Source organism: Tachypleus tridentatus, chromosome 7 (assembly GCF_004210375.1).
Source record: "Tachypleus tridentatus isolate NWPU-2018 chromosome 7, ASM421037v1, whole genome shotgun sequence".
NCBI classification, from domain to species: domain Eukaryota; kingdom Metazoa; phylum Arthropoda; class Merostomata; order Xiphosura; family Limulidae; genus Tachypleus; species Tachypleus tridentatus.
This window is the reverse complement of record NC_134831.1, coordinates 21562967-21589419: the sequence shown is the minus strand read 5'-3', so window position 1 is coordinate 21589419 and position 26453 is coordinate 21562967. Positions and strand designations below refer to the sequence as shown.

Below are 26453 nucleotides of genomic sequence, written 5' to 3'. Positions count from 1 at the left end.
AAAATAATTTGGTAACATCAATGTCAAAGGTTCTTTGAAGCATATATAAATAAAGACTGAATGTGTTGAGTAGAATACCATACAATAAAGATTGAATGTGTTGAGTAGAATACCATAGAATAAAGATAGAATGTATTGAATATACTACCATAAAATAAAGATTGAATGTGATAAGTAGAATACCGTACAATAAAGATATAATGTGTTGAGTAGAATACCATAAAAGAAATATAGAATGTGCTGAGTAGAATACCATACAATAAAGGTTGAATGTGTTCAGTAGAATACTATGCAAAAAGATTGAATATGTTGAATAGAATACCATACAATAAAGGTTGAATGTGTTAGGTAAAATATCATACAATAAAGACAGAATGTGTTGAATAGACTACCATACAATAACGATTGGATGTGCTAAGTAGAATACTATACAATAAAGATAGAATGTGTTGAGTAGAATATCATAAATAAAGGTTGAATGTGATAAGTGGAATACCATACAATAAAGATAGAATGTATTGAGTAGAATACCATACAATAAAGAGTCAATGTGATAAGAAGAATACCACACAATAAAGATTGAATGTGTTCAGTAGAATACCATACATTAAAGATAGAACCTGGCGATGATGGAAGAGAGTCGAAACGTTTCGCTCCTCTACTTAGTGCTTTCTCTACCCATACCAGCCGTTTTTACATATATTTTTTCTCTACAAGTGGGATTTCTCGTCATGAAAGATAGAATTTGTTGAGTAGAATACCATACAATAAATATTGAATGTGATAAGTAGAATACCATACAATAAAGGTTGAATGTGTTAAGTAGAATACCATACAATAAAGATAATGTGTTGAGTAGAATACCATACAATAATGAATGTGTTGAGTAGAATACCAGACAATAAAGGTTAAATGTGTTCACTAGAATAACATACAATAAAGATAGAATGAGTTGAGTGGAAAACCATATAATAAAGATTGAATGTGTTCAGTAGAATACCATACCATGGAGATTGAATGTGCTCAGTAGAATACCTTAGAATAAAGATAGAATGTTTGAGTAGAATACCATACAATAAAGACTGAATGTATTGAGTAGAATACCAGACAATAAAGGTTGAATGTGTTGAGTAGAATACCATACAATAAAGATTGAATGTGTTCAGTAGAATACCATACAACAGAGATTGAATGTGTTCAGTAGAATACAATACAGTAAATATTGAATGTGTTCAGTAGAATACCATACAAAAACCAAACAGTTAAAAATCAAGCAAAAGTTTATGTACAAATAAATCCTAGTGTATGCTATTAACATACATAATTAAATATGGAATATAACCCGCTTCTAAAGGAATTTCTTTGAAATTAGCAAATAATTCACAAACTATGAATAAAAACTTGGTCACATATTTAAAAAAAGTAAGAAAAGAAGAAAAGGTAAAAACTCTGATTTGTTCCACAGAAGAATTCAACCGAAATTTTTGTTTAATTTAATTTCTTTCAGAAGTTAATTATGAAACGTTAATTATTCCAAAATAATTAGAATTTCAACACGGCTTATACTAGAACTCATGTTGTTTAGATTGCTTGTAGGTTTCCAATAGATCTTATACTAGAACTCATGTTGTTTAGATTGCTTGTAGGTTTCCAATAGATCTTATACTAGAACTCATGTTGTTTAGATTGCTTGTAGGTTTCCAATAGATCTTATACTAGAACTCATGTTGTTTAGATTGCTTGTAGGTTTCCAATAGATCTTATACTAGAACTCATGTTGTTTAGATTGCTTGTAGGTTTCCAATAGATCTTATACTAGAACTCATGTTGTTTAGATTGCTTGTAGGTTTCCAATAGATCTTATACTAGAACTCATGTTGTTTAGTTTGCTTGTAGGTTTCCAATAGATCTTATACTAGAACTCATGTTGTTTAGATTGCTTGTAGGTTTCCAATAGATCTTATACTCCGCTTTAAAACTACGCTTATAAAATTTCCACAAAAATTACATTCTGTGACATTTTGCTAATATAGTGACAAGAAATCATACAGTGGCTCACGCTGCTTAAAGAAATCCAACAAAATTTATACTTCGTCTCAAGTTGCTCAAATAATTCCAGTAAGAATTACATTTTATCTCACATTATTTATATTGTTTAACAAGCAGGTTAAACAAGTATAAAAAGCATCGTAACTGAATGTTGAACAGAAAGTTTATATAATGGCAATGTGTGAGCAAGGTTACACACGATAATAAACAAGAAACAACTCATTATTTCACTTAAATATTATACAATCGGTGCATATTTTAAATTCAAACTGTATTTGACTCCTGGAAAGGTTTAATATTTTATATACAAACAGCTAGGCAAGAACTCACAAAGCAAAGCTTATAAAAAGCGAACAGTTAATGCAATGTTACAAACCATACAGTACGTGAAAAGTAAGAAAGCTAGCTGCAGAATTAAAGTCCCCACAGCGGAGGAAATTCACCAATCAGATTTAACTTCTACCGTGAACCATAAATGATAGAGGAACTATTATTGGGCAACTTTTTTCTTCTAATTTTTCGCATATCTGTTTAAATTAAAAAAAAAAAAATTCCAAAATAAAGGTTTTTACGCTATTTTATTTTTTAGGTATTAAATATTTTCATAACCGTTGTGTTATCTTTGTATGTATACATATATACATGTATATGCATATATTAATGACTAACAAATAATGAATTACCATTCTATCATATATTCTTTAGACTTAGCATCAGTATGATACTAAGACATCTTATTGTTTACCTCAGCACTAATTATACATTAACATGAAGTAATCAGATCGTATTTTTGCTAGAAAGGAATCTTTAGCCATCTTTTATCATAACCTGTGACTTGTGTTCATAGCATAGAATATCAAGGCTTTATTTCCCGAGAAAAATATAAGTCGGTAATGTATAAAAAGTAGAATAAAAACACAAAACCGACGTCTATCGGTACAGTAAAAAATAAAAACTTTGTTATTAGTTACAGCCAACTAGTTTCAGTAACCCAACTACCATCACCAGACTTTATCCTTCATTACGGTAACAGAGTTATCAAAACTAGTAGCCTGTAACTAATAATAAAGATTTTAATTTTTATTTTGACAAGAAACGTCGGTTTTTATGTTTATGTTTTTGTTTCTACTCTTAATATCTCAACATAACGTGCCTGAAAATAATTATAAGTCGGTAAAATGGATTTATAATGAATAACTTGCTGGAAGGTTTCTTTTTTTGGAATGACATTTCGATTAACTTTCATGGAACTTCTTTGGGTTGGATAATTTATTGATGAGACAGGACAGAAAGTAACTAATCGTGATTGTCAATTCCTATTTTAGTAAGATTGTATGTTTGTTTGTTTGTTTTGAATTTCGCGCAAAGCTATTCGAGGGCTAGCAGTCCCCAATTTAGCAGTCTAAGACTAGAGGGAAGGCAATTAGTAATGACCGCTCACCGCCAACTCTTGGACTACTATTTTACCAACGAATAGTGGGACTGACCGTCACATTATACGCCCCCACGGCTGAAAGGGCGAGCATATTTTGTGCGACCGGGATTCGAACCCGCGACCCTCGGATTACGAGTCGAACGCCTTAACACACTTGGCCATGCCGGGCCATTTTAGTAGAAGCTACTGTGTAAGTCTGTTGTTCAATTATACGAATACAACTGTATTTAAAAATCGTTGTATTTACGTTCGTAAAAATTTTGATTTCAATTCGAATATTTTTGTGATCGTAATTATTCTTAAATACACCACTTGGTGGAATGGTACTTTGTGCGTGTGTAGTAGTACCTAAGTTTATTTATTACATGACGTGTTCTACAATTTACTGAAAAGTCTTGTATATATGAAAATAAGTAAAGTGCTGTCATAACTAATCGAACTTGGTGCGTTACACTTTGTACGAGGCGTCTGAACTATTCTAAAAAACAAAAAATAATAATAAGTAAAGTTTTGGGTTTAAATGTTAACAGGTATTTGATGAAAATTCTTAAAGAATAAAGTTTGTTTGATGAACATGTAAACACACCAAGAATATATACGGTTTTAACACAAACAGATTAAATTACCAGAACCTGAAAGAAAAGGATTAAAGGACTGAAACGGGTTACTTTTATTCACACGTGTAAAGACGTATTGAACTAATATGAAAAACAGTCAGATACGTTTCACTTCACTTAAAATAACATAATACTTTAAATCTGTGTTGTGAAATACAATAAATAAGTCACCCATTACTTATAGTGAGAACATTGAATGGTTTATATGTAAAGTTCTCACTTATATTCTAACAATAATATTACATTTAATACCTTCAGAAATGTTGTTGTTGTTTTTGAATTAAGCACAAAGCTATACAATGGGCTATCTATGCTCTGCCCACCACGGATATTGAAACCTGGATTTTAGCGTTGTAAGTCCGCAGACATACCGCTGAGCCACTGGGGAAAACATTCAGAAATACCCAATGATCTTGAATTAAGAAAGAAATTCTGATCGAAAGATTTAGACAAACATTACTAACAGAAAACTGTATAACTTTACAACTTCAGTAAGCTACAGGCGTGTCATTAAGATGGCGGTTTAACATTCAGCTACAGGCGTGTCATTAAGATGGCGGTTTAGCATTCAGCTACAGACGTGTCATTAAGATGGCGGTTTAACATTCGACGTATAACCTGAAATCCTCTTCTAACAGTTGATCTAACAGTTCCATAGGAAATTTCATTATTCCTATTATTCTGCCAAGTAGTAAAGCCGTTTTATGCCAGCCATAAAAATATCAAAAATATTGCCCAGTTACTGTTAGCTCAGATTAACGAACAGCTCATCTAGAAATCATTACAAAAATATTTATAATAACATATTAACAAACACATGTAAGTTTTAAGTGTTTGTTTTTCATTACCAAAAACACATGTAAACAACTTTAAGATACTGTCAGTGATATATCTATGTATGTGCTGTGTACCCGGCCATAAGGAATAAGATACGTGGATTAAAATTACATCGTACGCATAATCTATAAAAGCTCTTATCGCCAGCAGTACAAACAAGAGAGAATTAGAGCAAATGAAAAGCGCAACACCTCCCCTTACATACGACCCAGAACACTGTGGCCACTCCCTCTTTCGTCATCATGTAACAGACGTTTGTTATCAAAATATGCCCGTGATCGTCGAGGGACGAAAGGGTTTACGCGTCAACCATAGGTTTATTCAAGCAACCTTCATGCGTGGAAGTACCTGACTTGTATTTATAAAAATGATTTCTTACCATACGTTTAAAAATGTGCTCACACAGTAAGCCTGGTCCCAAGTGAAATCTCTTAAATGAGTAAAGTAGGTGTGCAACCAACAACAATGATTCTAGATCAGGAAGGAAGAAGGGAGAAACCCTCCATCGTTAAAGGAGACGCCATATTGGAAGAAACACATCAGTTAGTCTTGTTACTCGAACATAGTTACAAAGAGTTACGTTAGTTAAACGTGTGGTCAAATTTGTGGACCACATTTGTGAAGAATCATTTTAAACAATAATGCTGTGCTATTTGAGCCTTTATTGCACAAGTGTTTTTACAGAGTTTTTAGAAAACTAAAGTCGTAAACTATGGAATATTTTACTAAAACTCCAGAATGTCTAAAACCGAAATTTCATGGAAGTACATGAAAAAAAAAAAACCAACCGGATGATAATTTAAACAGTCATTATCGGTTTTTCTGCTAGACATACATTTTAAAGGTAATTGCCATAGATATTTAACTATACAATATGAATATTTGAATATAGACTGTATGTAGTTCATTAAGGCCTAATCAGAAGAGATGTATGATAATTGATTATAGGAGAACAACACTTAAGGTAGAGCACGAAAGTTACTGGACTGTTCGTATCTATTATGCAGATTGAGTTAACAAAATTCAACTCTTGCATTGAAATAAATTTACGTCAAGTGTTAAAATAAAGATAAGATAGATGATACTCCTAGAATTTAACTACTGTTTTTATTACATTGTTGAAATAATATTTACGTCTTAAGTAAAGTTCCATATAAACATTCTTAAAAAAATAAAGTTAGATACATTCCACTAAAACCAATTATCTCTTTCTTCCCCATGGAGAATGAGGGCAAATGGTTAATCTCTATAATTTCCGAGTAACGACTTCCAACCTTTCAAACACTGATGACGAAATAGGTAATAGTATAAAAAAAACTAAAACCTAAGATATTAAGAAATAAAGGGGGATGCTAGTGGTACGCCATTTAAATAATATACATGCTAGGAAAAGAGGTGTTGATTCTTGTTAAAAAATAAATAACATTTATTTGATGATTTTTCTATAAAGTGTAAGTAAAGTTAAAGGTCATTTATCACGTTACCAAAACATTGTTTCAAAATCTATGTGACGGAAACATTCGTTTTGAATTGTAAAACAACCGGTAATCTAGTTTTTCTGAGCCTACATATATCAAAACTCTTTTCCTTCGATATAAGTTCACATAACTCTTTACACCATTAATTATTTTTATTAAAATTAATTGCTGTTCTTTTTTTGTAGAGAAAATGATGCATAATGAAATACGCTCGGAACTCAAATAAATGTCTGATGTTAAAAAGACACTTGTGATTATACACATGCTATCTGAATACAAACATGCGTAAGTATGAATGACATAAAAAGCCTGCACAAACATTTATATGATATATGAAGAGAAATCCTCAATACGCTTAATATGACGAAATCAGAACAGGACTCTTTCATCATATATATGATATCTGAACAGGAGTGAAGACAAATGGAACATAAAAATTATAACACAGAAGAAATATGAAAACATCTATAATACCATCCAAATAAAATAACATACAAAGATAACACCGCTACGCCACATAAATTAGCATTTATTAACCCAGTTCTATGTATTTAATGATTTTAGCTCATGGGGTCATATAGTGTTTCATTTTTTATTGTTTTTTATATTCATTGGAACATGGATTAGTCGTTCTTTGGTTCAGTTTTTTTTTGGCATGTATTCAAATAAACACCAACAAAAATACGTCATATTTAATTTAAAAATATGCACGGGGCAAAACTAGCACGAAATATCGATTCTGATTTCATGCAAGACTTTGTTATCAAAACAGACAAAAATGTTCTAAGATACAGAAATCCTAGTTGATATGTCAGTGAAACGACCATTTACTATCTGTTATAGGGCCCATTTAATAACATTCTAAAGTTAAATGAATGTTATTCTGCAGTAAAAACACTGCGCATTTTTGTCATCCGAGGTTTCGTAAACTTATATGTTAAAATGGCGTCTACACCAAATGAAACGGGTCGTAGTTGGTATAACGTGATCAAACCATTTTACGTGTGCAAAATACAGCCAAGTTAGAATAAAGGAATCAGCCGTATAAAGATTTAATATAAATTATACTTAGTCACATAAAGGAGTAAACCATATAAAGATGTAATATAAAAGTGTGAAAGTTTACCAAGTAAATAATGAAAAGTATTCGGTCCCCGTTGTTAATGCAACTGGAAGCAGCAGCAACATAAACATGAAAAGGGTAATTCCAAAATTGTTCTTGTTTGGCTTTTCATCTTCTGCATCTTTTCATTTTCAAAAGTGGTACCAGTTGCTACTATTATTTTAAAGGTGTTAAGAAGTCTTAAAGTTTGCACTTCATGAAACATTATTTCATATTAATAGATACTTCTATGTATTTCTAATAGTATTTATCCATTATGAGTCTTAATGGTTAAAGTGCAATGATTTTTTTTTCTATGTTTCAAAATATTCAATGCTTCTCATACAAAACGATGAGTTTTTATTACATGTTGTTTATTTATTAAATATATTTTCTAAAAAGAGATTGGCTTTGTTCTTAAATTGATTAAAACCTGAACACACAGTGTTAATCCGTTTGAGCACTCTTTCTTTAATACCTTTGTCCCTCGATGCTAACGTCTCAGGTTCGATTACCTGAGGTTGATACAACAGATAACTTAACGTGGCTTTGTTCTAATACCAAACAAAATTGATAATGACAAAATAACAAGAAACAAAAGATAAAAAATAGCAATATTCGATCAATCTTTGAATACTTATTTAGATATTATTAGTGGCCTGGCATGGCCAGGTGGGTTAGGTGTTCGACTCGTAATCTGAGGGTCGCGGATTCGAATCCCGGTCGCACCAAACATGTTCGCCCTTTCAGCGTGTGGGTGTTATAATGTTACTGTCAATCCCACTATTCGTAGGCTGACTATTTGAATGGAAAATATTTCATTTGCATTATGTTTATCGCCTCCTAAATGAATTTTAAAAAAGTCTGTTTTTGGAAAACTATATATTTCATTTGATATTCTGTCTAGTCTAAAATTAAATGTATTGTAATCGTCAGTCGTGATCAATGTAACGTGAAAATAAAGTTGACAACATGAAATAAAATTAGCACTGTATTTTAGCCTGTCATGGCCAGGTGGTTAAGGCACTCGACTCGTAATATGAGGGTCGCGGGTTCGAATCTCTATAACACCAAATATGCTCGCCCTTTCAGCCGTGGGACTATTATAATATGACGGTCAATCCCACTATTCGTTGGTAAAAGAGTAGCCCAAGAGTTGGCGGTGGGTGATGATGACTAGCTGCCTTCCCTCTAGTCTTACACTAATAAATTAGGGTCGGCTAGGGCAGATAGCCCTCGAGTAGCTTTGCGCGAAACTAAAAAAACAAACAAAATAAACAGATGTTATTAATATATTATTTTAGAATTAATTAGAAATAATATTCCACCATAATTTGTATTTGAACCTTAGTTAACAGGAGAAGTTATCATCAGTTTTTAGAACATTAAACCATTCCCTAATGTTTTATTTTCTACGTATTTTGGGTCATTAAGTTATTAGTTTTCACGTATGTTTGTGGTCAATTCACCATAAAATATCAATATATTTGCCTCAGTTGTCAAATCATATTTCATATCAGTAAAAGTTTGTTTTGTGTCTGATATTTTACATTTTCAACACAGGAAAGAGGAAGGGGAATTTTTCATCGCTAATTTCTCGTAATCTAAAGCAGATATGAAACTGCTGTTTTCAATGTGTTGTAAAGGTGTTTACTTGAGAACCAAAGAATAGTGGCATTCTAGCATTTATAACTATACCTCCTACTTGTTCCAAAGATAGTCCTGTATACAGGAATAAGTAGAGTTACTCTGATCTTATAACTCGACTGGAGTCTCTACTGTTCCTATAGATCAGTGAATTATAAAATAATGTCTAATAAAAACGAAACACGTCGTACGTTCGTCAGCTAAAAATCTACTAATACATGTATCGCCAACCAGACCAGTTAACGTTGCAAAGAAACTGGTTCTAACTATTGTAGCTGTAATTTTTAGTTTCGACTTAGTCGTTTATTTGTTTATGATTATAAATCCATGCTAATTATTTATTATAATATTTATAAAATAATCATACTAATGCATTTCTAGTCACTAAATCTTTACACATATATATATATATATATATATATATTTGTCAAAAGTCCAAGTGCCCCTGATATCTTCTCATGTATTGAGTTTTCATTGTTTTTGGCCTGGCTACTCCGCTTTGTTTTATTAATTCAATAGGCAAGTCGTCAACATGACTTCATTTAGTTTAGCATGAAAATGTAGTAGTCTATTGTTATTATGTTTCATATTAAATAAGCACTCAGTATTACCTTCGTGTTAAAACTGACAGAGAAGTTCAATATTAGATTATTATTACGTTTGATATTAAATAAAAACTCAGTATTACCTTCGTATTAAGATTGACAGAGAAGTCAAATATTCAATTATCATTAAGTCTGGCATGAAATAAGGAGTCAACACTACAATCGTGTGCAGTTTAATAGGGACATTTACGGCTGACAATATCGCTAACAGCGATGGTACCCAACTGATGAAACAATAAATTCTAATCATCATACGTAACAACGAAAGAACAGTATGTTAAATCATTATATTAATTTACTGAGTTGATCTCTTAGTTCTCATCAATATACGTAGCTTGATTTGGTAAAATGTTACAATTTACACTGGATTGTTAAAGTTTAGTAAAAAAAAAACAGTCAACAATATTTCCTGTTTAGTTTGGTACCACAATTTAAATAGTAGATTATCATTTTAAATCTACACTGTTGTATGTAGTTTCGTATAAGGTTATTACATATATAATCGATATATTTATATATATAGGTATAATCGATCTATTTGTAAAAGGGTAGTTTAGAAATATTGCCATGGTAAAAATAGAAAGTGGATACACTTAAAAGTTATTCCTTGTCTTTGTGTTCACACACACACAAATATATATATACACACATTCTGTATATGCACATTGTATTTTAATTCATATATTGTCATAACGAATATTCTTATTTCTAAAGAAAAATAAAGTAACAAGAGAATTAACATTGTTAGATTCTGACTCAATAAAATGTTCGAAATAAAATTAATATAATAATTATTGTCCAAGTAATGAATTAATACTTAAAATATTTGTGGCACGAAAAACAGTTGCAAACCATTCACATATAAAACCTGTCATGCTAATTTTGACAGCTAAAACAACAGAGTCATATTGCTGAGAATATGTTCCTTAGTTTAGTTTTTTTGTTTGTTTGTTTGTTTTGGAATTTCGCACAAAGCTACTCGAGGGCTATCTGTGCTAGCCGTCCCTAATTTAGCAGTGTAAGACTAGAGGGAAGGCAGCTAGTCATCACCACCCACCGCCAACTCTTGGGCTACTCTTTTACCAACGAATAGTGGGATTGATCGTAACATTATACGCCCCCACGGCTGGGAGGGCGAGCATGTTTAGCGCGACGCGGGCGCGAACCCGCGAATTACGAGTCGCACGCCTTACGCGCTTGGCTATACCAGGCCCCTTAGTTTAGTAGCTTGAGACAAATATAGAAATTGTTCTTAGAATCATGACCATACACGTATATTCTATAGACAGACAATTTCCAAATGTAACAAGAAGAAGAAAATAAGTCAAATTCAATGCTATTCGTACCTTGCGCTATCAAATTATGAAGTTTTTCCACAACCTTAGCGTCTCAGCTTCCTACCTGTAGCCTGTTTCGTTAAATTACAACCAGTTTAGTAATTAATCCATATCCTGGTTGAATATATCATAGAACATTAGTAGCTTAGACATTCCATGTAAAAATATTCTTGTACTGATAAATAATTAGATTTGGGTATCGTTTTCTTTTGTCATAAAGTAAGATGCCACAGATATATGCTTGTTATCCTAAGAAAATTATTCAACTGTGTTATATTCCGTACGTTAAATCTACGTATATCGGACGCCATTCTGAAATCTAACGTTCGTGACGCCAAATAATTATGTTATAGTGTGTTGATTTGAGTATCTTTAAAAACGAAAGCCATTTGAATTAAAATAGACAGATAAAAAAATTCACAGATTAATTGCAAATTTTACAAAAATAAAATTAAGGATTTTCAAATAATGTTTCTTATCATTAAAAGTTTTGTGCAACGGTTGGAGAAATTGTAATTGTCAGAATAATATAAAATAGGTTAATGTAAATATATACATTAAACGATGTTATAAGCGCAAAGTTATACAATAAATTATCTGTGCTGTGTCTACTGCTGGGATCTAACCCTGATATCTAACGTTATAAGCGCTCAATCTGTCTATTGAGTCACCGAGGAGTTCAAACAATTGAAAGTGTTAGTATAATAGACGTGGCTCCCCACTTGACAGTAGCAAGATTGGGCTACTCTTTTACCAACAAATAGTGGAATTGACCGTTAGATTATAACGCCCTCACGGCTGAAAGGGCAAGGGTGTTTAGTGGGACAGGGATTCGAACCCGTGACCCTCAGATTGCCAATCAAGTGGCCTAACCACTTGGTCCTGTAGAAAGATACAATTACCACTTTTGACCTAAACAAATTTTAAATATGTATATTTTTTAAATATAAATATCGACGAAGACTATCATAGTAACAAAAAATATTTGTATGAAAGAGGTTCCAAAACCAACAGTTAAAGTTTAAGTGTTGAGTTCAGAAAAGATACAATAGATACAATACTGTGTGTGTTTGTGTTTGTTTTTCTTATAGCAAAGCCACATCATTAGTTCAGAAGAAAAGATACAATACTAGTTCAATGTTGAGTTCGGAAAAAAACATAAAATAGATACAATACTAGCACAATGTTGAGTTCAGAAGAAAAGATGGAATAGATACAATACTAGCACAATGTTGAGTTCAGAAGAAAAGATAGAATAGATACAATACTAGCTCAATGTTGAGTTCAGAAGTAAAGATAGGATAGATACAATACTAGCTCAATGTTGAGTTCAGAAGTAAAGATAGGATAGATACAATACTAGCTCAATGTTGAGTTCAGAAGTAAAGATAGGATAGATACGATACTAGCTCAATGTTGAGTTCATAAGTAAAGATAGGATAGATACAATACTAGCTCAATGTTGAGTTCATAAGTAAAGATAGGATAGATACAATACTAGCTCAATGTTGAGCTCAGAAGTGAAGATAGGATAGATACGATACTAGCTCAATTTTGAGTTCAGAACAAAACATAGAATAGACACAATATTAGCTCATTGTTGAGTGTTCCTTATGATACAATAGTAAATTATATAAAGATTAAAATCAAAATGAAATTTTTAATTATTAGTGCCTTATATACAAACTTATGAGACGAGACTTTTCAATGTCATGTGCATTAATTAAATTCTAGAGCAATCATACAAATTTTATTACTTCTGCACTATGTCTATCTAAGGAATATATACATAGATATGAATAATACAGTTCCAATAATACATTAAATTCTCGAAGAAACTACTTTCGTTACACGAAAATAACATTATGCTGCTATACATATGTCGAAGGCCCGGCATGGCTAGGTGGTTAAGGCACACAACTCGTAATATGAGGGTCACGGGTTCGAATCCTCATCACATCAAATATGCTCGCTCTTTCAACCCTTGGGGCATTAAATGTTATGGTCAATCCTATTATTCATTGGTAAAAGAGTAGCCTAAGAGTTGGTAGTGATGACTGGCTTCCTTTCCTCTAGTCTTACACTGCTGAATTACGGACGGCTAGCGCAGTTAGCCCTTGTTTAGTCTTGCGGAAATTCAAAAACAAACAAACCTGTATCAAAGGGTTTTTGTCTTCAAAAAATTTACAAGGAAGAGCCTCCATCACTATAAGATAATCTAAACATTACTGGTATTTGCCAAGTTCTTAAGGGAACAAGATCTTTAACTTCATTATAATGTATTACAGTCCTAACATTACATACACATCAGTTTACAGGAAAAGAGGATGATATCTAACACTTCCAACATTCCTAGTATCACTCCCATCTTAAACACACACTACTTGGAACGTCACGCTATTCCAAACAAATAAATAAAAGTTTTAATTTTGTTATCACAGTTGTTCAATTCCTTAGAGCACGTTAAGCACGTCACTGGGGCTATAATTTTACAAATTTTGTTTTGGGGAGAACAGGTCCTTTATAAAACACTCCCTTTAGCGATTTAGTAGATTCCATGATATGGATACTTTATTACGTAAGGCTTACTGAGGTCGACATTGACTGGTGTTCATCAAATTCTTAAAGAAACAAGACTTCTATCGATTCTATAGAATCTCAACCTGCTCCCAGTGGCTCAGCAATGTCTCTGGATTTAGGACGTTAAAAATCGCGTTTCGATACCAGTGATGGGACAGCACAGATTGTCCACTGAGTATCTTTGTGCATAAAATAAAAGAAACAAACAAAAGAACATCAACCGTACTGCTGTTCATCAGATTCGCAAAGAAACAAGATTTTAGACAATTCTTTGCAATCTTCACATTAACAGCTCTCATCAAAATGGTAAAAACGTGACATCTAACAACGAATTGCAATCCAAACATTATCATATTTAAACACACAATGAAACAAGATTTGTAGGAACGTACTATAATCTTAACACCGACTGCATTCAAATACGCAAGCAATCATATAATGTAAAAAGTCTTATAATCTCAACATCGCCTTTGAAATCACAATAAAAAAGGGTTACATTACTGCCATATCAGACTGCATCAATAGTATTATTACTATTGTAATAGTTTGATAGTTCCTTGAGGGATATAATTTTTAATGAGAGTTTAAGTCATATATTAATGGAAAATGTGTTAAGACACTATGGTGCGACGCTACGTACAGTTCTTTCATACACGTAGAAAGTTTTAAACACACTGTATTAGTTAACACATATTATAACATTTTAATAAGAAATGAATTACGTTAACCTTAACACCTTTAAGAACAAAATTCAATAAATCAGCATCCTCAAACATTTCAATTCTCCATGTAAGTCCAAAGCAATCGGACTAATACATCGCGTACTATGATTTTATATTTCTTTTGTAAAGTTTCGCATTTTTAAATTAATTATTAAACTTGAATTTTCCCCTATTTTTTGAAATAAATTCAAAAATTCAACTCTACACAGTTCCAAAGGTATTCATTTTAAAAGCACTTTTTCCAAAATTTATTTACTTGAAGTCTAATTACACATATTGACCAGATAACTTAAATATGATCGGCCTTTTATCATCGGTACAAACACTAGTTAAAACGTGAATTAGCGAAAAACTACAAGGTATTCTGAAAACAAAATTAAGTTGTTAAAGTTTCTTACAAATAACTTTTGTTTGTCTATTATATTAGGTTATCTGGTTTTATTCAGTGGTAATTTGTGTTGATTAAACCTCTTTTTCTGATAGTTTGTTAGACAGAGAAGATAAAACTTTTCCTCTTTATGTTAAAAGATCAAAAAACATACAAGTTCATTAAACATAGCTGTAGCAATTTGTTTGATTCATTGTGAACACATTTCATTAAGTCTAAAACATAAACAATGAAGCTTGTGAGATATGGCATGAAAGTAATTATTGAATAACTAGTAACAGATATTATCTTAGAGACAAAAAAGTGATGAACTATTTTTACCTGCTGAAAAGACTGACTAACTGGTTGTTGTTGTTGTTGCAACTGCGAAAACTGTTGATGCTGATGCTGTGACGTCACGTGAGCTTGGCTGGGGGACGGTACCTCCTTTCTTCCTGGGGAAGGGGAAGATTGACTACTAATGTTTGGGAGCATGGGAACTGGCGTACTGGGCCTCAGTGGTAGTCCCGACGATTGGGATAGGTTGACAGGAACTCCAGGACCAGAGCAAGGACCGGGACCCGCCCTGCTTGAAGCGCTTAAGGAATTCATGAGGTGGCTTGGATGGTTTGGGGGCAAGGTGGGCACAAGCGGTGTCTGAAACATGGCTGAAATCAAGAGAGGACAACATTCCTCAACATGAAATAGAAACCGAAGCAATTAATGTAATATCACGCTGGGCAAACATTAAATAAGCATACGTAGTTCTACAGTATGTTATCCAGATAAGCCTAACATTATTCACTTTAATCACACCTCAACTCACATATTCTTCCGTTTCTGACTGCTATCATTGTTAGTACTGTACAGTTGTTGTCTGCTGAGATTCTCACACATGACGAACAGATTCACTTGACAGATACACTTCATATATCACTAAAGTTTTTTACAACTCTGGTGGCGGTACTTGCCACGTACACCATATTCTCCCATAAGTCACACACAATCACAGTAGTCACCTCTCCAGATAATAACACATCAGACAATCGTTTCTCCCAATAGTCACACAAGTACACTCAGTTTCTCCAAATAGTAAAACACAAGTAAAGTCGTCGTTCCAAATAGTAACACTTAAGTACAGTCATCACTCCAAACAGTATTACACAAGTACGGTCTTCTCTTGCCAATTCCTCACAGTCAAGCTTTTCCCCCGTTTTGGTGAGATTTAGCGATAGCACTTCTCGTCTCTTGAAAATTTAAATTCAAACCTATATTGAAAACATGAAACACATGATAAATCTGCATTTTTTCTGAAACCAAGGGAAGCTATTTCACAACATATATATTATATATGTATTAGCATGTACATATATATATATATATATATATTTAATCCGAACTTATTTCGTACGAGAAAAAACAACAACACAAATCATCGAATGTGTGTAAAACTACAACTACTTGTTTCTAATTAGTAATGATTTGCTAATAGTTCTTCCTTTTCGTAACTGTAGCATTTGATATTGGTAAAACACGATATTTTATGAAATCGAGCTGATACAAGAACACCTATCTCTCTAAGTGAAAGTTCAATAATTCATGCCTGTAAATGGATAAACATAAACATATTTCTATCTCTCTAGATGGTCACCACAAATACAGTCATTTTCCCAAATGGTCACATTCAGATACAGTCATTCATCTAACTGATCATATACAAATATAGTCATCTCATTAAATGGTCCCATAAAAACAGTCCTCTCTCTAAATGGTCACATATAAATATATTCATACCTCTAAATGGTCTCTCATAAATATAATCACATCTCTAAATAGTCACATACAAATATAGTCATCTCTCCAACTAGTCACATATAAATAAAGCCATTTCTCTAAATGATTCCATGAAAATGCAGTCATCTGTCTAAATGGTCCCATGAAAGTATATTCATCTCTTCCAATAGTCGCATACAAATATAGTCATCTTTCTAAATGGTTACAAACAAATATACTCATTTCTCCAGATATTTACATATAAATATATTATTATCTTTAAATACTGAAACACACAAATATAACTTATTTCTAAATAGTGACACACAAATATAACCATCTCCCTGAATAGTCACATACATACACAAGTGCCGTCCTGAGTAAAGAGTTACACCCAAACAGAGTGATCTCTCTTCATGATATTGATCGTACACATATACAGTCGTTTTACATCACTAAAATCCATAAAACATTACTTTATCCAATATTTATAAAGTTTATATTTTGTTTTAATTATTTCTGGCAAGCGAAAAATACAAATGCTCTATTTTACATTACCCTGACAAATCAAATGTGCTTCTGTCTTGATGGTTAAACATGTCTTAATGAAAACAAACAATTACAGTCTGCTTTTTTAATTATAAGAAACAAACATAAGTTTAGCGTAAATCACTACATATAAATACGATTTTTTAAGCGACCTCACAGAATACAGTAGTGACCAATTAAATAACCAATAAAAGTACACTTCACTCATCGAATGACATAACACAAGTAGAATAACATCATTAAAAACCAACAGAAGTACAGTTTACTCATTGAAAGACATAACACAAGTAGAATAACATCATTAAATAACTAACAAAAGTACACTTCACTCATCAAAAGACATAACACAAGTAGAATAACATCATTAAAAACCAACAGAAGTACAGTTTACTAACGAAATGATAACATACAAGTAAATTCATCCCACAAACTGATCACATGCAAACACAGAATGCTCATCATATAACACAATAAGTCAACGTGTTCTCCGTATGAATGAAACACAGTTTACTTATCACAACCACGCATAAGTTAAATAAATTTACTAACTGGAAACACTCAAAGATGTCTTCTCTAATTGAATGCAGAGAAGAACCTTCTCACCAAATGGCCTCTCACGAATGCATACTCCTAATAAAGTGAACTGTGATACATAATGAACTATTTAAATTTCAAAATAATGCACATTAATACAGCTTTCTCACTAACTGACCATAGTTTGTGTTTTAAGACACTGCATGGTCCTAGATAGAACACTACATTAAAATAGCTATAAAAACTACCAGTTTAATTTCCTTCCTGCTCTATGTAAGTAGCTTATTGTGATTAGGTGTTATAAACACAGTCCTTATATTGAATGACCACATAATAATACATGTTTTTTGTTTTATTGAATCCAATCCAGTACAGAGTGTATTATAACTTGACATACACGAGTAATAATTATTTTATATGAAGAAATAAAACTAAGAGAAAATAGACGATTTTTAGCAATAAACTCGGTTTAAACTGAGGTTTGTTTAAAATTATTTTAATGGCCTCTTTTGAAAGAAATTATAGTTTTTCCAAGAAATCGGGTATGAGCTATGACATACGCGTATTACATACAAGTTTGTTTTTTTACATTTCTCTCTATAGCCGCTGAAAATTCACACTTAATTATCATGGCGTACAGAAAGTTGCCTATATGTTTATCTTTAATAGCAGTTACCTAACGAATGGATGCAGTTCGAGTGACTTCCAAAAGACAATAGACACAACGATTGTTTGATGGCTGTTTAACTCCCACATCACATGTACTCAAATAGACTCTATCAATTTGTTTGGAGCATGTACCCGGGGAGACCTAGCTTAATGAATGATTAATGCATGGAAAAACGGGTTCTGTCACCACAGTGACTACGTAATAAGGAAAGGGGGTACAAAATAGAACAGAGGCAGTTTACTTTCAGCGTGGAGTCCACGAAATAGTGTATATGTGGTTACTTATCTGTGTTTAATATCCAATACACATAGACATATAAAGAAGTGATGTCAAGTAATCCTTTTATTTCGATCCAAGAGATTTAACCTATTACTGTTCTTATTTGTAAAATCATATCAACTGTATTGGAAAATGAGTTAACTATTATTGCACATGAGTAAAAAAACATAGAAACCTAAAAAGAAAGTTAAATTTCATAGATTTGATGCTGTTAACTTCTTTACGAATACTTGTAACAGCACTTCAAAGAAATGACTTTAAAAGGTTTAACTACTGTTCAGTAACATGTGTTTTAATGAGAACTGAATTCTCAATTCCCATTGCAATTTTTATATCAGCCGTTTTGATTTGTTTAAAAATATTTAACATGCTATTTCACAATGAACAATTCGCTTATAAATTATGATATTATACATAAGTGCTCAACTGGAATTTTGGTGTAAATTAATGAGTTTTAGCTAAAAGTCATTTCAAAGAAAGAAATGCTTATTCTAGTAATTTAAATACCATGAATTTACATAGTAAACCATATTAACACAACCGCCACAAACCTAAATTAGCTTTGACTTTACAATATCAATACTAATAAACTTTGTTGTTCCCAGTCTAACAAGAACGTGACCTTTTAATGGCAAGAAAAGGTTCGTTTGTTGTAAGCGCAAAGTTGTATACCAGGCTAACAGCGTGGTGTTCACCGTGGTGAATAGAGCCCCAAATTTTAGCGTTATAATCACTCAAGTTTACCGCTGTGTCACAAGAAGACACAACAAACACTGAAATATACTTTGTCATGTTTGACCCATAAATGTAATGTAGAATGTATACTTGTATGACTTTATTTTATTAGTATGTTTTACCCCACGACACATTTTCTAAGCAAAAATTACATTTTGTAAACGCTGAAATTTATGCCGTCTCAAATTCCAATATTGCAAAAACTTTAGAATACAAAAACATAAATTCAAGCTTCCTATACATATTGCTGCAAAAACCTGAACTTAATTATTTAAATATATACTATATTCTGACCTTTTCCCCTTTGATTTCTAAAATAACTTACTATAACTAAACACCATCAACTTTCTACCTTAGTCATACTAATCTCAAATGAGCACATTAGAATTTTGGACTCGGCATGACCAGGTGCTTAGGAAGCTCGACTCACAATCTGAGGGTCGCGGGTTCGAATTTCAGTCGCATCAAGCATGCTCGCCCTTTTAGTCGTAGGGGCGTTATAATGTAACGATCAATCCCGCTTTTGTTGGTAATAAAATAGATCAAGATTTGGCAGTGGGTGGTAATGACTAATTGCCTTCCCTCTTGTCTTACACTGGTAAATTAGGGACGGCTAGCGCAGTTATCCCTCGTGCAGCTTTGTGCGAAATTTGAAAAAACAAAACAGTTTTTTCTTGCTAAGGCTATGACATTTTCAAATTACAGTAGATTTGTTGTTGTTTTTGGTTTGTGAATAGACTAGCAAAAAAAGTAGTAATACATGTGTCATAAAACTTTGAAATCAATTGTGAATTTATCAGTTGTTTGTGTGTGTGTTTCGTTGTGTCACAAAGTAATACACATCATGTATGTAATGATGTTTTTGTCCCTTAACAATATTATAGTTTGTTTCATTGCTTCCTCGGTAGAACAAACAATAAGCTCCAAATTGTCCAGTTTTGTCTACGGACTTACAACACTAGAAATCGAGCATCGGCAACTACAGTGGGCAAAGCACAGATAGCCCATTGTTTAGCTTTGTGCTCAATTACAAACAAGCTACTTTTTCCCGTTATGAAAAGCATAGTAAACCCTAAACAAAGCTAAGATAGGGGTTACAACAATCATTACTACATCTCGACGAACAAGGAACAGAAATAACAAATAACCTATTGTTTGGCTTCCGCGATCACGTAACTAATTAATCAGATTATACTAACGAATATTACTTTTAACAAATACTCATGAAAAACAGAAACCTTCACTAGACTTCTACTGCTAAGTTAAACTTTCATAATATTCCCCATTCTATCTACTTAATAATTATTAGTTAGAAAGCTTTACACATTTTACTTCAAAAACAGAATTTTTAGCGACGTTTACCAAACAAGAAACATGCTCATTATCGTTCTAAGACTACTTAAGAAACTGGAAATGAAATGATAATCTTGAATAAACTACAATTCCTTGTGAGTGATACTTGTAAAACTGGAAATGTTCATATCAATCCTATCGACATAAGATCACTTACCAGGAATGTTTGAGAAATTATAAATGATTAAGGCAATCCTGCAAATATGAAATTATTTACTAGTAATGTTTGTCATAGGAGCGCCTACCATAGTTCTAAGCATATGGCTCTACCTGTCAATAATATTTGCGAAACAAGGAATGTTTAAGGTAATTATAAACGTATGGCAATATCTATCATGGGAAATTACCATAATAATTCTGAATAGACAATATTACTTCATAGTAATACTTGTCAAACATAAAATGTTTAAGGTAATTATACACGTATCACACTACTTATCATGGGAAATAACCATAATAAATCTGAATACACAATATTACTTAACAGTAATATTTGCCAAACAAAATTGTTTATGGCAATTCTGAATACGCAATATTACTTAACAGTAATACTTGCCAAACAAATAATGTTTATGGTAATTCTGAATACCTACCCGGATTATTCACCCACTCTTGTAGCGCCTTCTGGAGTCTCCTAACATGTAGAGGCTTGCTTGCCATTCCAACCAAAGCCATGATTTCCAAGAACTCTTCTTCTCCAGCTTCACAAAGCTGTTGGACATCGTCTCCACCTACCAGGTAAAGCGAAATCACATAGCAAATTGGGATTACAGAGTCAACTGTCGACTATAAGAAGAACAAATAAACAGAGAAAAAATGATCTATTCAACGGTGTATAACGCACGTTTTCTCCGCGTAATACATTGGCAAAATGTACTCTTTTTGAAGCATGTTTTATATGAGTAGATGGAAGTAACCTGAAAGTGAACTCTTGTCAAACTATCAGACCACAACGCATGAGTAGCTATGCACGATATTCAACGAAAACCTGTTAGGTTGAGTTATTCGAGCTATACAAATTATCAAATTGAAAACATATTAATCTTTCGTTAGGTAACATTTTCTAATATTAACCATTTGTTTGGTTTCGATTTGAATTTCAAAAAGTATTCAACTCCTTGCTATGGTAACCATAAATCAATTCAGGTTCGAAAGATCTCAAAATTAGTGTAATGGTCTTTCTGTGTGTAATCAAAGTGGTTTAATTTTATTAACATATCAGAAGAAGGTTACAAGACATTTTCAAAATCTCTAATTATCCTTTTGAATACAGTGAAGTTCGTCATCAAGAACTAGAATGTGTTTAACACCACCGAGCTAACAACCAGATCAAGTTCCTCTTCTAAATTAAGCAGCCGAAGAAGCAAGAAAAATGTTAGGGATGCCACTGTGAAGCTCGTGAAAGATTTATAAAGTTCCATGTATGAGATGTGAGTCGGTGTTCATACATCGACAATATCCTAGTCCCTACACAAAGCTGGTCTGTACGGGCAAGTGGGAAAAAAGAAACCATTACTGAAAAACAGTTTGCCACAAGATATGCAAATGATACAGCAGACATGTAACAGAATGTCTATCTGTCAGATAAGACAAAAAATGAGTTTTTTGTTCTAAATTCGAAGCTTTAAGTCTGTTTGTTTGTTTGTTTAGAATTTCGCGCAAAGCTATACCAAAGCTACCTGTGCTAGTCATCCCTAATTTAGTAGTGTAAAACTATAGAGAATGCAGCTAGTCATCACCACCCGCTTCCAGCTCTTGAACTATTCTTTTACCAAAGAAAAGTGGGATTGGCCGTTACATTATGACGCTTTTACAGCTGAAAGGGCGAGTATGTTTAGTATGATGGAATTGCAACCCGTGATCCCTAGATTTCAAGTCTAGCGCTCTAACCAGCTGGCCATGCAAAACCCATTACGTCTGTGCGAGCCCGAGACAACATATCATCCAGTCAACACCATCCCAACTGTCAAGCATTGTGATGACAGCTTTATGTTATGGGGATGCTTCTCATTAGCTGGGAAGAAGCTTTTCAGGATTGAGAGGGTAGAGGGATGTACAAATCCCAGGGGAAAACCTGCTTGAGTCAGCCAAGAATGTAAAACTGGGTCGAAAATTCACATTTCGGCTGAATAGTGACCCAAAGCACAAAGCCAAAGCAACAGTGTTCTAAAAAGAAGAAAGTAATTGTCCTAAAGTGTATCATTCAAAGTTCTGACTTGAATCTAATAGACGATTTATGGCAAGACTTGAAGATTACAGTTAGAATTGGAGTAATAGGCAAACGTTACACCATGTCATTGTGCAAAGTTGGTAGAGAGATCTATTCAGAAAAACTCATAGTAGTAATTGCTTCGATCAAGTTTTCCAAGACACTGTATTATCTTTATAATACGGTAGGGTCAGAATACGCAACAAACGACAAACAATTACAACAGCAAGATAAATAGCTGCAATAGTATATCCGCTGTGCACAACATTCAAGAATTGATTGAGAATATTGTACAGAAAATATCAGGTAGAAAGCAGCACTAGCTGAGTTGGAACATTGACTTCATAAATCAGCATGGGTCATTCTGACCCCACCCAACCAGTTGAGACTTAATTAATATATTACACCAATATGTCCTTTATTCTACAACAAAGTGTAGTAAGTCTTGACACGAGCGTGTCGTTTATTGAACTAGTAAACGTTAATTAGTTAGTTAATGATAGGGCATATCGTCTTTCCATCTATAAACAAACTATAGAGACATTGTTTGATAAGATTTCTACAATAAACAACTCTTCTATAAAGCCAACTAGCGCAGAATTGTAAACAAGCAGTCATCTTTTAAATACGCCGTTTCTAAATATCCAAAGAACAAAGAACATTATTTAAGGTCATGTATCAATCGCAAAGTTACATGTAATTTGTGTAAAGAGAGTTAGTTAGAAAGTTAAGTACAATTTATCTACCAAATCAATATAAACAAAGCAAAACAGACTAATTAATTTATCAAGCACTCATCTTCTACATAGCCAAAGAACACAGAGCAGTATTTGTTAAGTCACACTGAACGATTTGTAGAATTATAATATCTGAAAGTAATCAATGAAGAACAAAATAGTATTTATTAAGTCGTCATTTCTATCTAACCAGAAAAAAACAACTAGTCCCTACTCAGAAAGTTAGTTATGACCACCTATGTAAGCGTTTTAATTAAATATACACTGTCCAATACGCAAAATACATTGTCTCTACCTTACAAGTAACCCCATGGTATAATTTAGTAAGCCATGTAATGAATACATCGTCTGTCTCTATTAAATGGTCACGTGGTGTTATTTAGCAAACAATTTAATGAATACATTGTATCTACTTTACAAATGGCTACATAGTATTATTTCTTAAGTTATTCACTTGGTACATTTTCTGTCTATTATACAAACAAGGCACTACAGAGTGTTCAAAGGTCTTAAACCATAGGGACTTCAGTGAATTTTACAGAATTTATTCTACATGCTGGCGTTGTAATTCAAAACAAGTTTGAGTTAATAGTAAGATTAAAAATGCAAATCACCTGTGGATCCAGAACTTTCGTACATCCTGTATTTAGTAACTCTTCTACGTTAATAATTAACCCTGCCTTACAAACGAACTGTTTAATAAATCATTTGTGTTTAATTTATACAGATAGAAACATGATATTACTTAGAGAGTTATAACAAACATGGAGAATCATGTTGTAATCTTTCTACTTAAAACATCGTCCACCCTTTACAAATATGCACAAGATATTTTTCAGTAATTCATATACCTAGCACTTTTTCTCACATTGTACACTAGCTCATGTTATTAATTTGTAAATCGCACACTAAAAATATCTCACTTTAGCTAATTAACAATTTTTGTTTTTGGGTAGTCTTCATTTTACTTTATAGTACGTGAGTTTTTCAGGAATTTACTTTTAAGAGTATACGCAGTAAGTTAAATATATGAGTCTGTTGGGCCAAGGATTCTTCTCCAGTAGGTGTCTGTGACTTGCTGTCGATAAATTAGACTATAAAAGAACAACACGCACTCCACTTGTTTTTAAAATAATATACATGTTAGAAATAAGTTGAACGTATATACAATTTTTTTATTTTTTTAACATTATGGAGATCATAGTTGTATCTTAAGCACTATACAGATTTATTCTTCTTTTCAAAAGTCCACTTAGGCCAATTCAATTGCTTTAGAGTTCAGTTTACAAGCCGAAGTATTTTTCTCTCTTCCTTATTGCTAAATTGCCCATGTATAGTTCATTTATGTTGTCGTTGAGTTCCACAGTTAAGTCTACCTTTTGTCAAAGTTCACTTAGGCGAGTTCAATTACTTTAGAACATCCTTTGACAAGACAACTTATTCTCCTTATCTCTTTTAAAATTGTTTATTTCACACTAATATATAACCCATTAGGCCTTTCACATCTACGATTGTTAACTTAACTTTTAACTTTTCTCTGACTCATCTTCCCTTTCGCGTGGCTTTACTTTTTCGCTCTATTTTCTCTCGTCTGGTCGCAGTTATTTATAATACTTTCACTTAGGCCTTATAGAAATCTCCAAAGTCTTGATATCAGTGGACTGCACTCAATAGTCGACAGCTTCGACAACAATGAATTACTAAAACAAAATAAATAAATTAATAACAATACTTGCAATAAACAGTCTTTTATATCTGACAGCATTGTTATTTATAGCTAATGTTCACATAGATGAACTTCCAACACAGTAACAGAGATTCACAAAATGTTGCCTCTATGTTAATAAACGATTAATGGAATTGAAGATAAATTGGTTTGCTTTGTTTCGAATTTCGTGCAAAACTATCAAAAGGCTAACTGGGCTAGCCTTTCCTAATTTAGAAGTAGTAGCCCAGATGAAAGAGAGTTGGTATGTGTTTCCCACCTACAACTCTCGGGCTACTATTTTTATCATTGAATAAGGAACTGTCACATTATAATACTCCCACGGTTGAAAGAGTGAGCATGTTCAGTGGCGGAGATTCGAACCCGTGACCCGCAGATTGTGCCCTAACCACCAAGCCATGGAAAGTCTTGAAGAAAAAAGTCAGTAGCGAAGTGCTCAAAGGCATGGCGAAAGAGACAGCAGAAACACCGTTTATTTACAAGTTAAATGAAATGAGACAGTAACACAAAAGACCTATTGTATAAACTCTGATTTGAATTTACTTCACAGTCACGTACAAAGACAAATATGCTACTCAACCATCAAATCTGAACTCTCCTGAGCTCTCGACACTTGCCAAGAACTGAACTTGAATGGAACCGACTTGCAATGGACATTATAAAGCGTCACTCTTTCTGGCCAAATCAACATGAAATAGCCTAAAAAGTAAATATTTTCCCATGTGCATGTCAAGTCATCGATCTGAAGAGATCGCGTTTCGGATAACAGAATTTTAAGAAATCGTGAACATACAGATGCTTCCTAAGCTGATGACAACTACAAAATTTTGGCATCCTTGGGGAATCAAAAGTGGACTTACGAGGGAACTCCAAGCCTACAAAAATGCTAAAATATTGACACTTTTGAATTAACTTTATATAATAGTAAATTTGATATATGTATGGGAAAAAAGAACACATTGTTCGTTAATTGCATCTTAATTATATCAAACTTTGGGCCCCCCGCTAGTACAGCGGTAGGTCTCCGGATTTACAATGCTAAAATCAAGGGTTCGATATCCCTCGGTGGGCTCAGCAGATAGCTCGATGTGACTTTGCTATAGGAAAAACAC

General features: G+C 32.9%; 1 protein-coding gene across 9 annotated transcripts in view; it reads right to left on the bottom strand.

The window, feature by feature from the left end:
• Positions 1-26453, bottom strand: part of LOC143255271 (NGFI-A-binding protein 1-like) — a 193340-nt gene that overhangs the window by 72619 nt on the left and 94268 nt on the right. For all 9 annotated transcript variants that reach the window (XR_013030492.1, XM_076510686.1, XM_076510691.1 and 6 more), the window contains 2 exons: positions 21263-21400; positions 15119-15444 (listed from right to left, as the gene is read on the bottom strand). Coding sequence is in view for 8 of the 9 variants with exons in the window: in XM_076510686.1 (XP_076366801.1) it covers positions 15119-15444; positions 21263-21400 (464 nt within the window). In the remaining variant the exon portion in view is untranslated. The remainder of the gene's footprint in view (positions 1-15118; positions 15445-21262; positions 21401-26453) is intronic.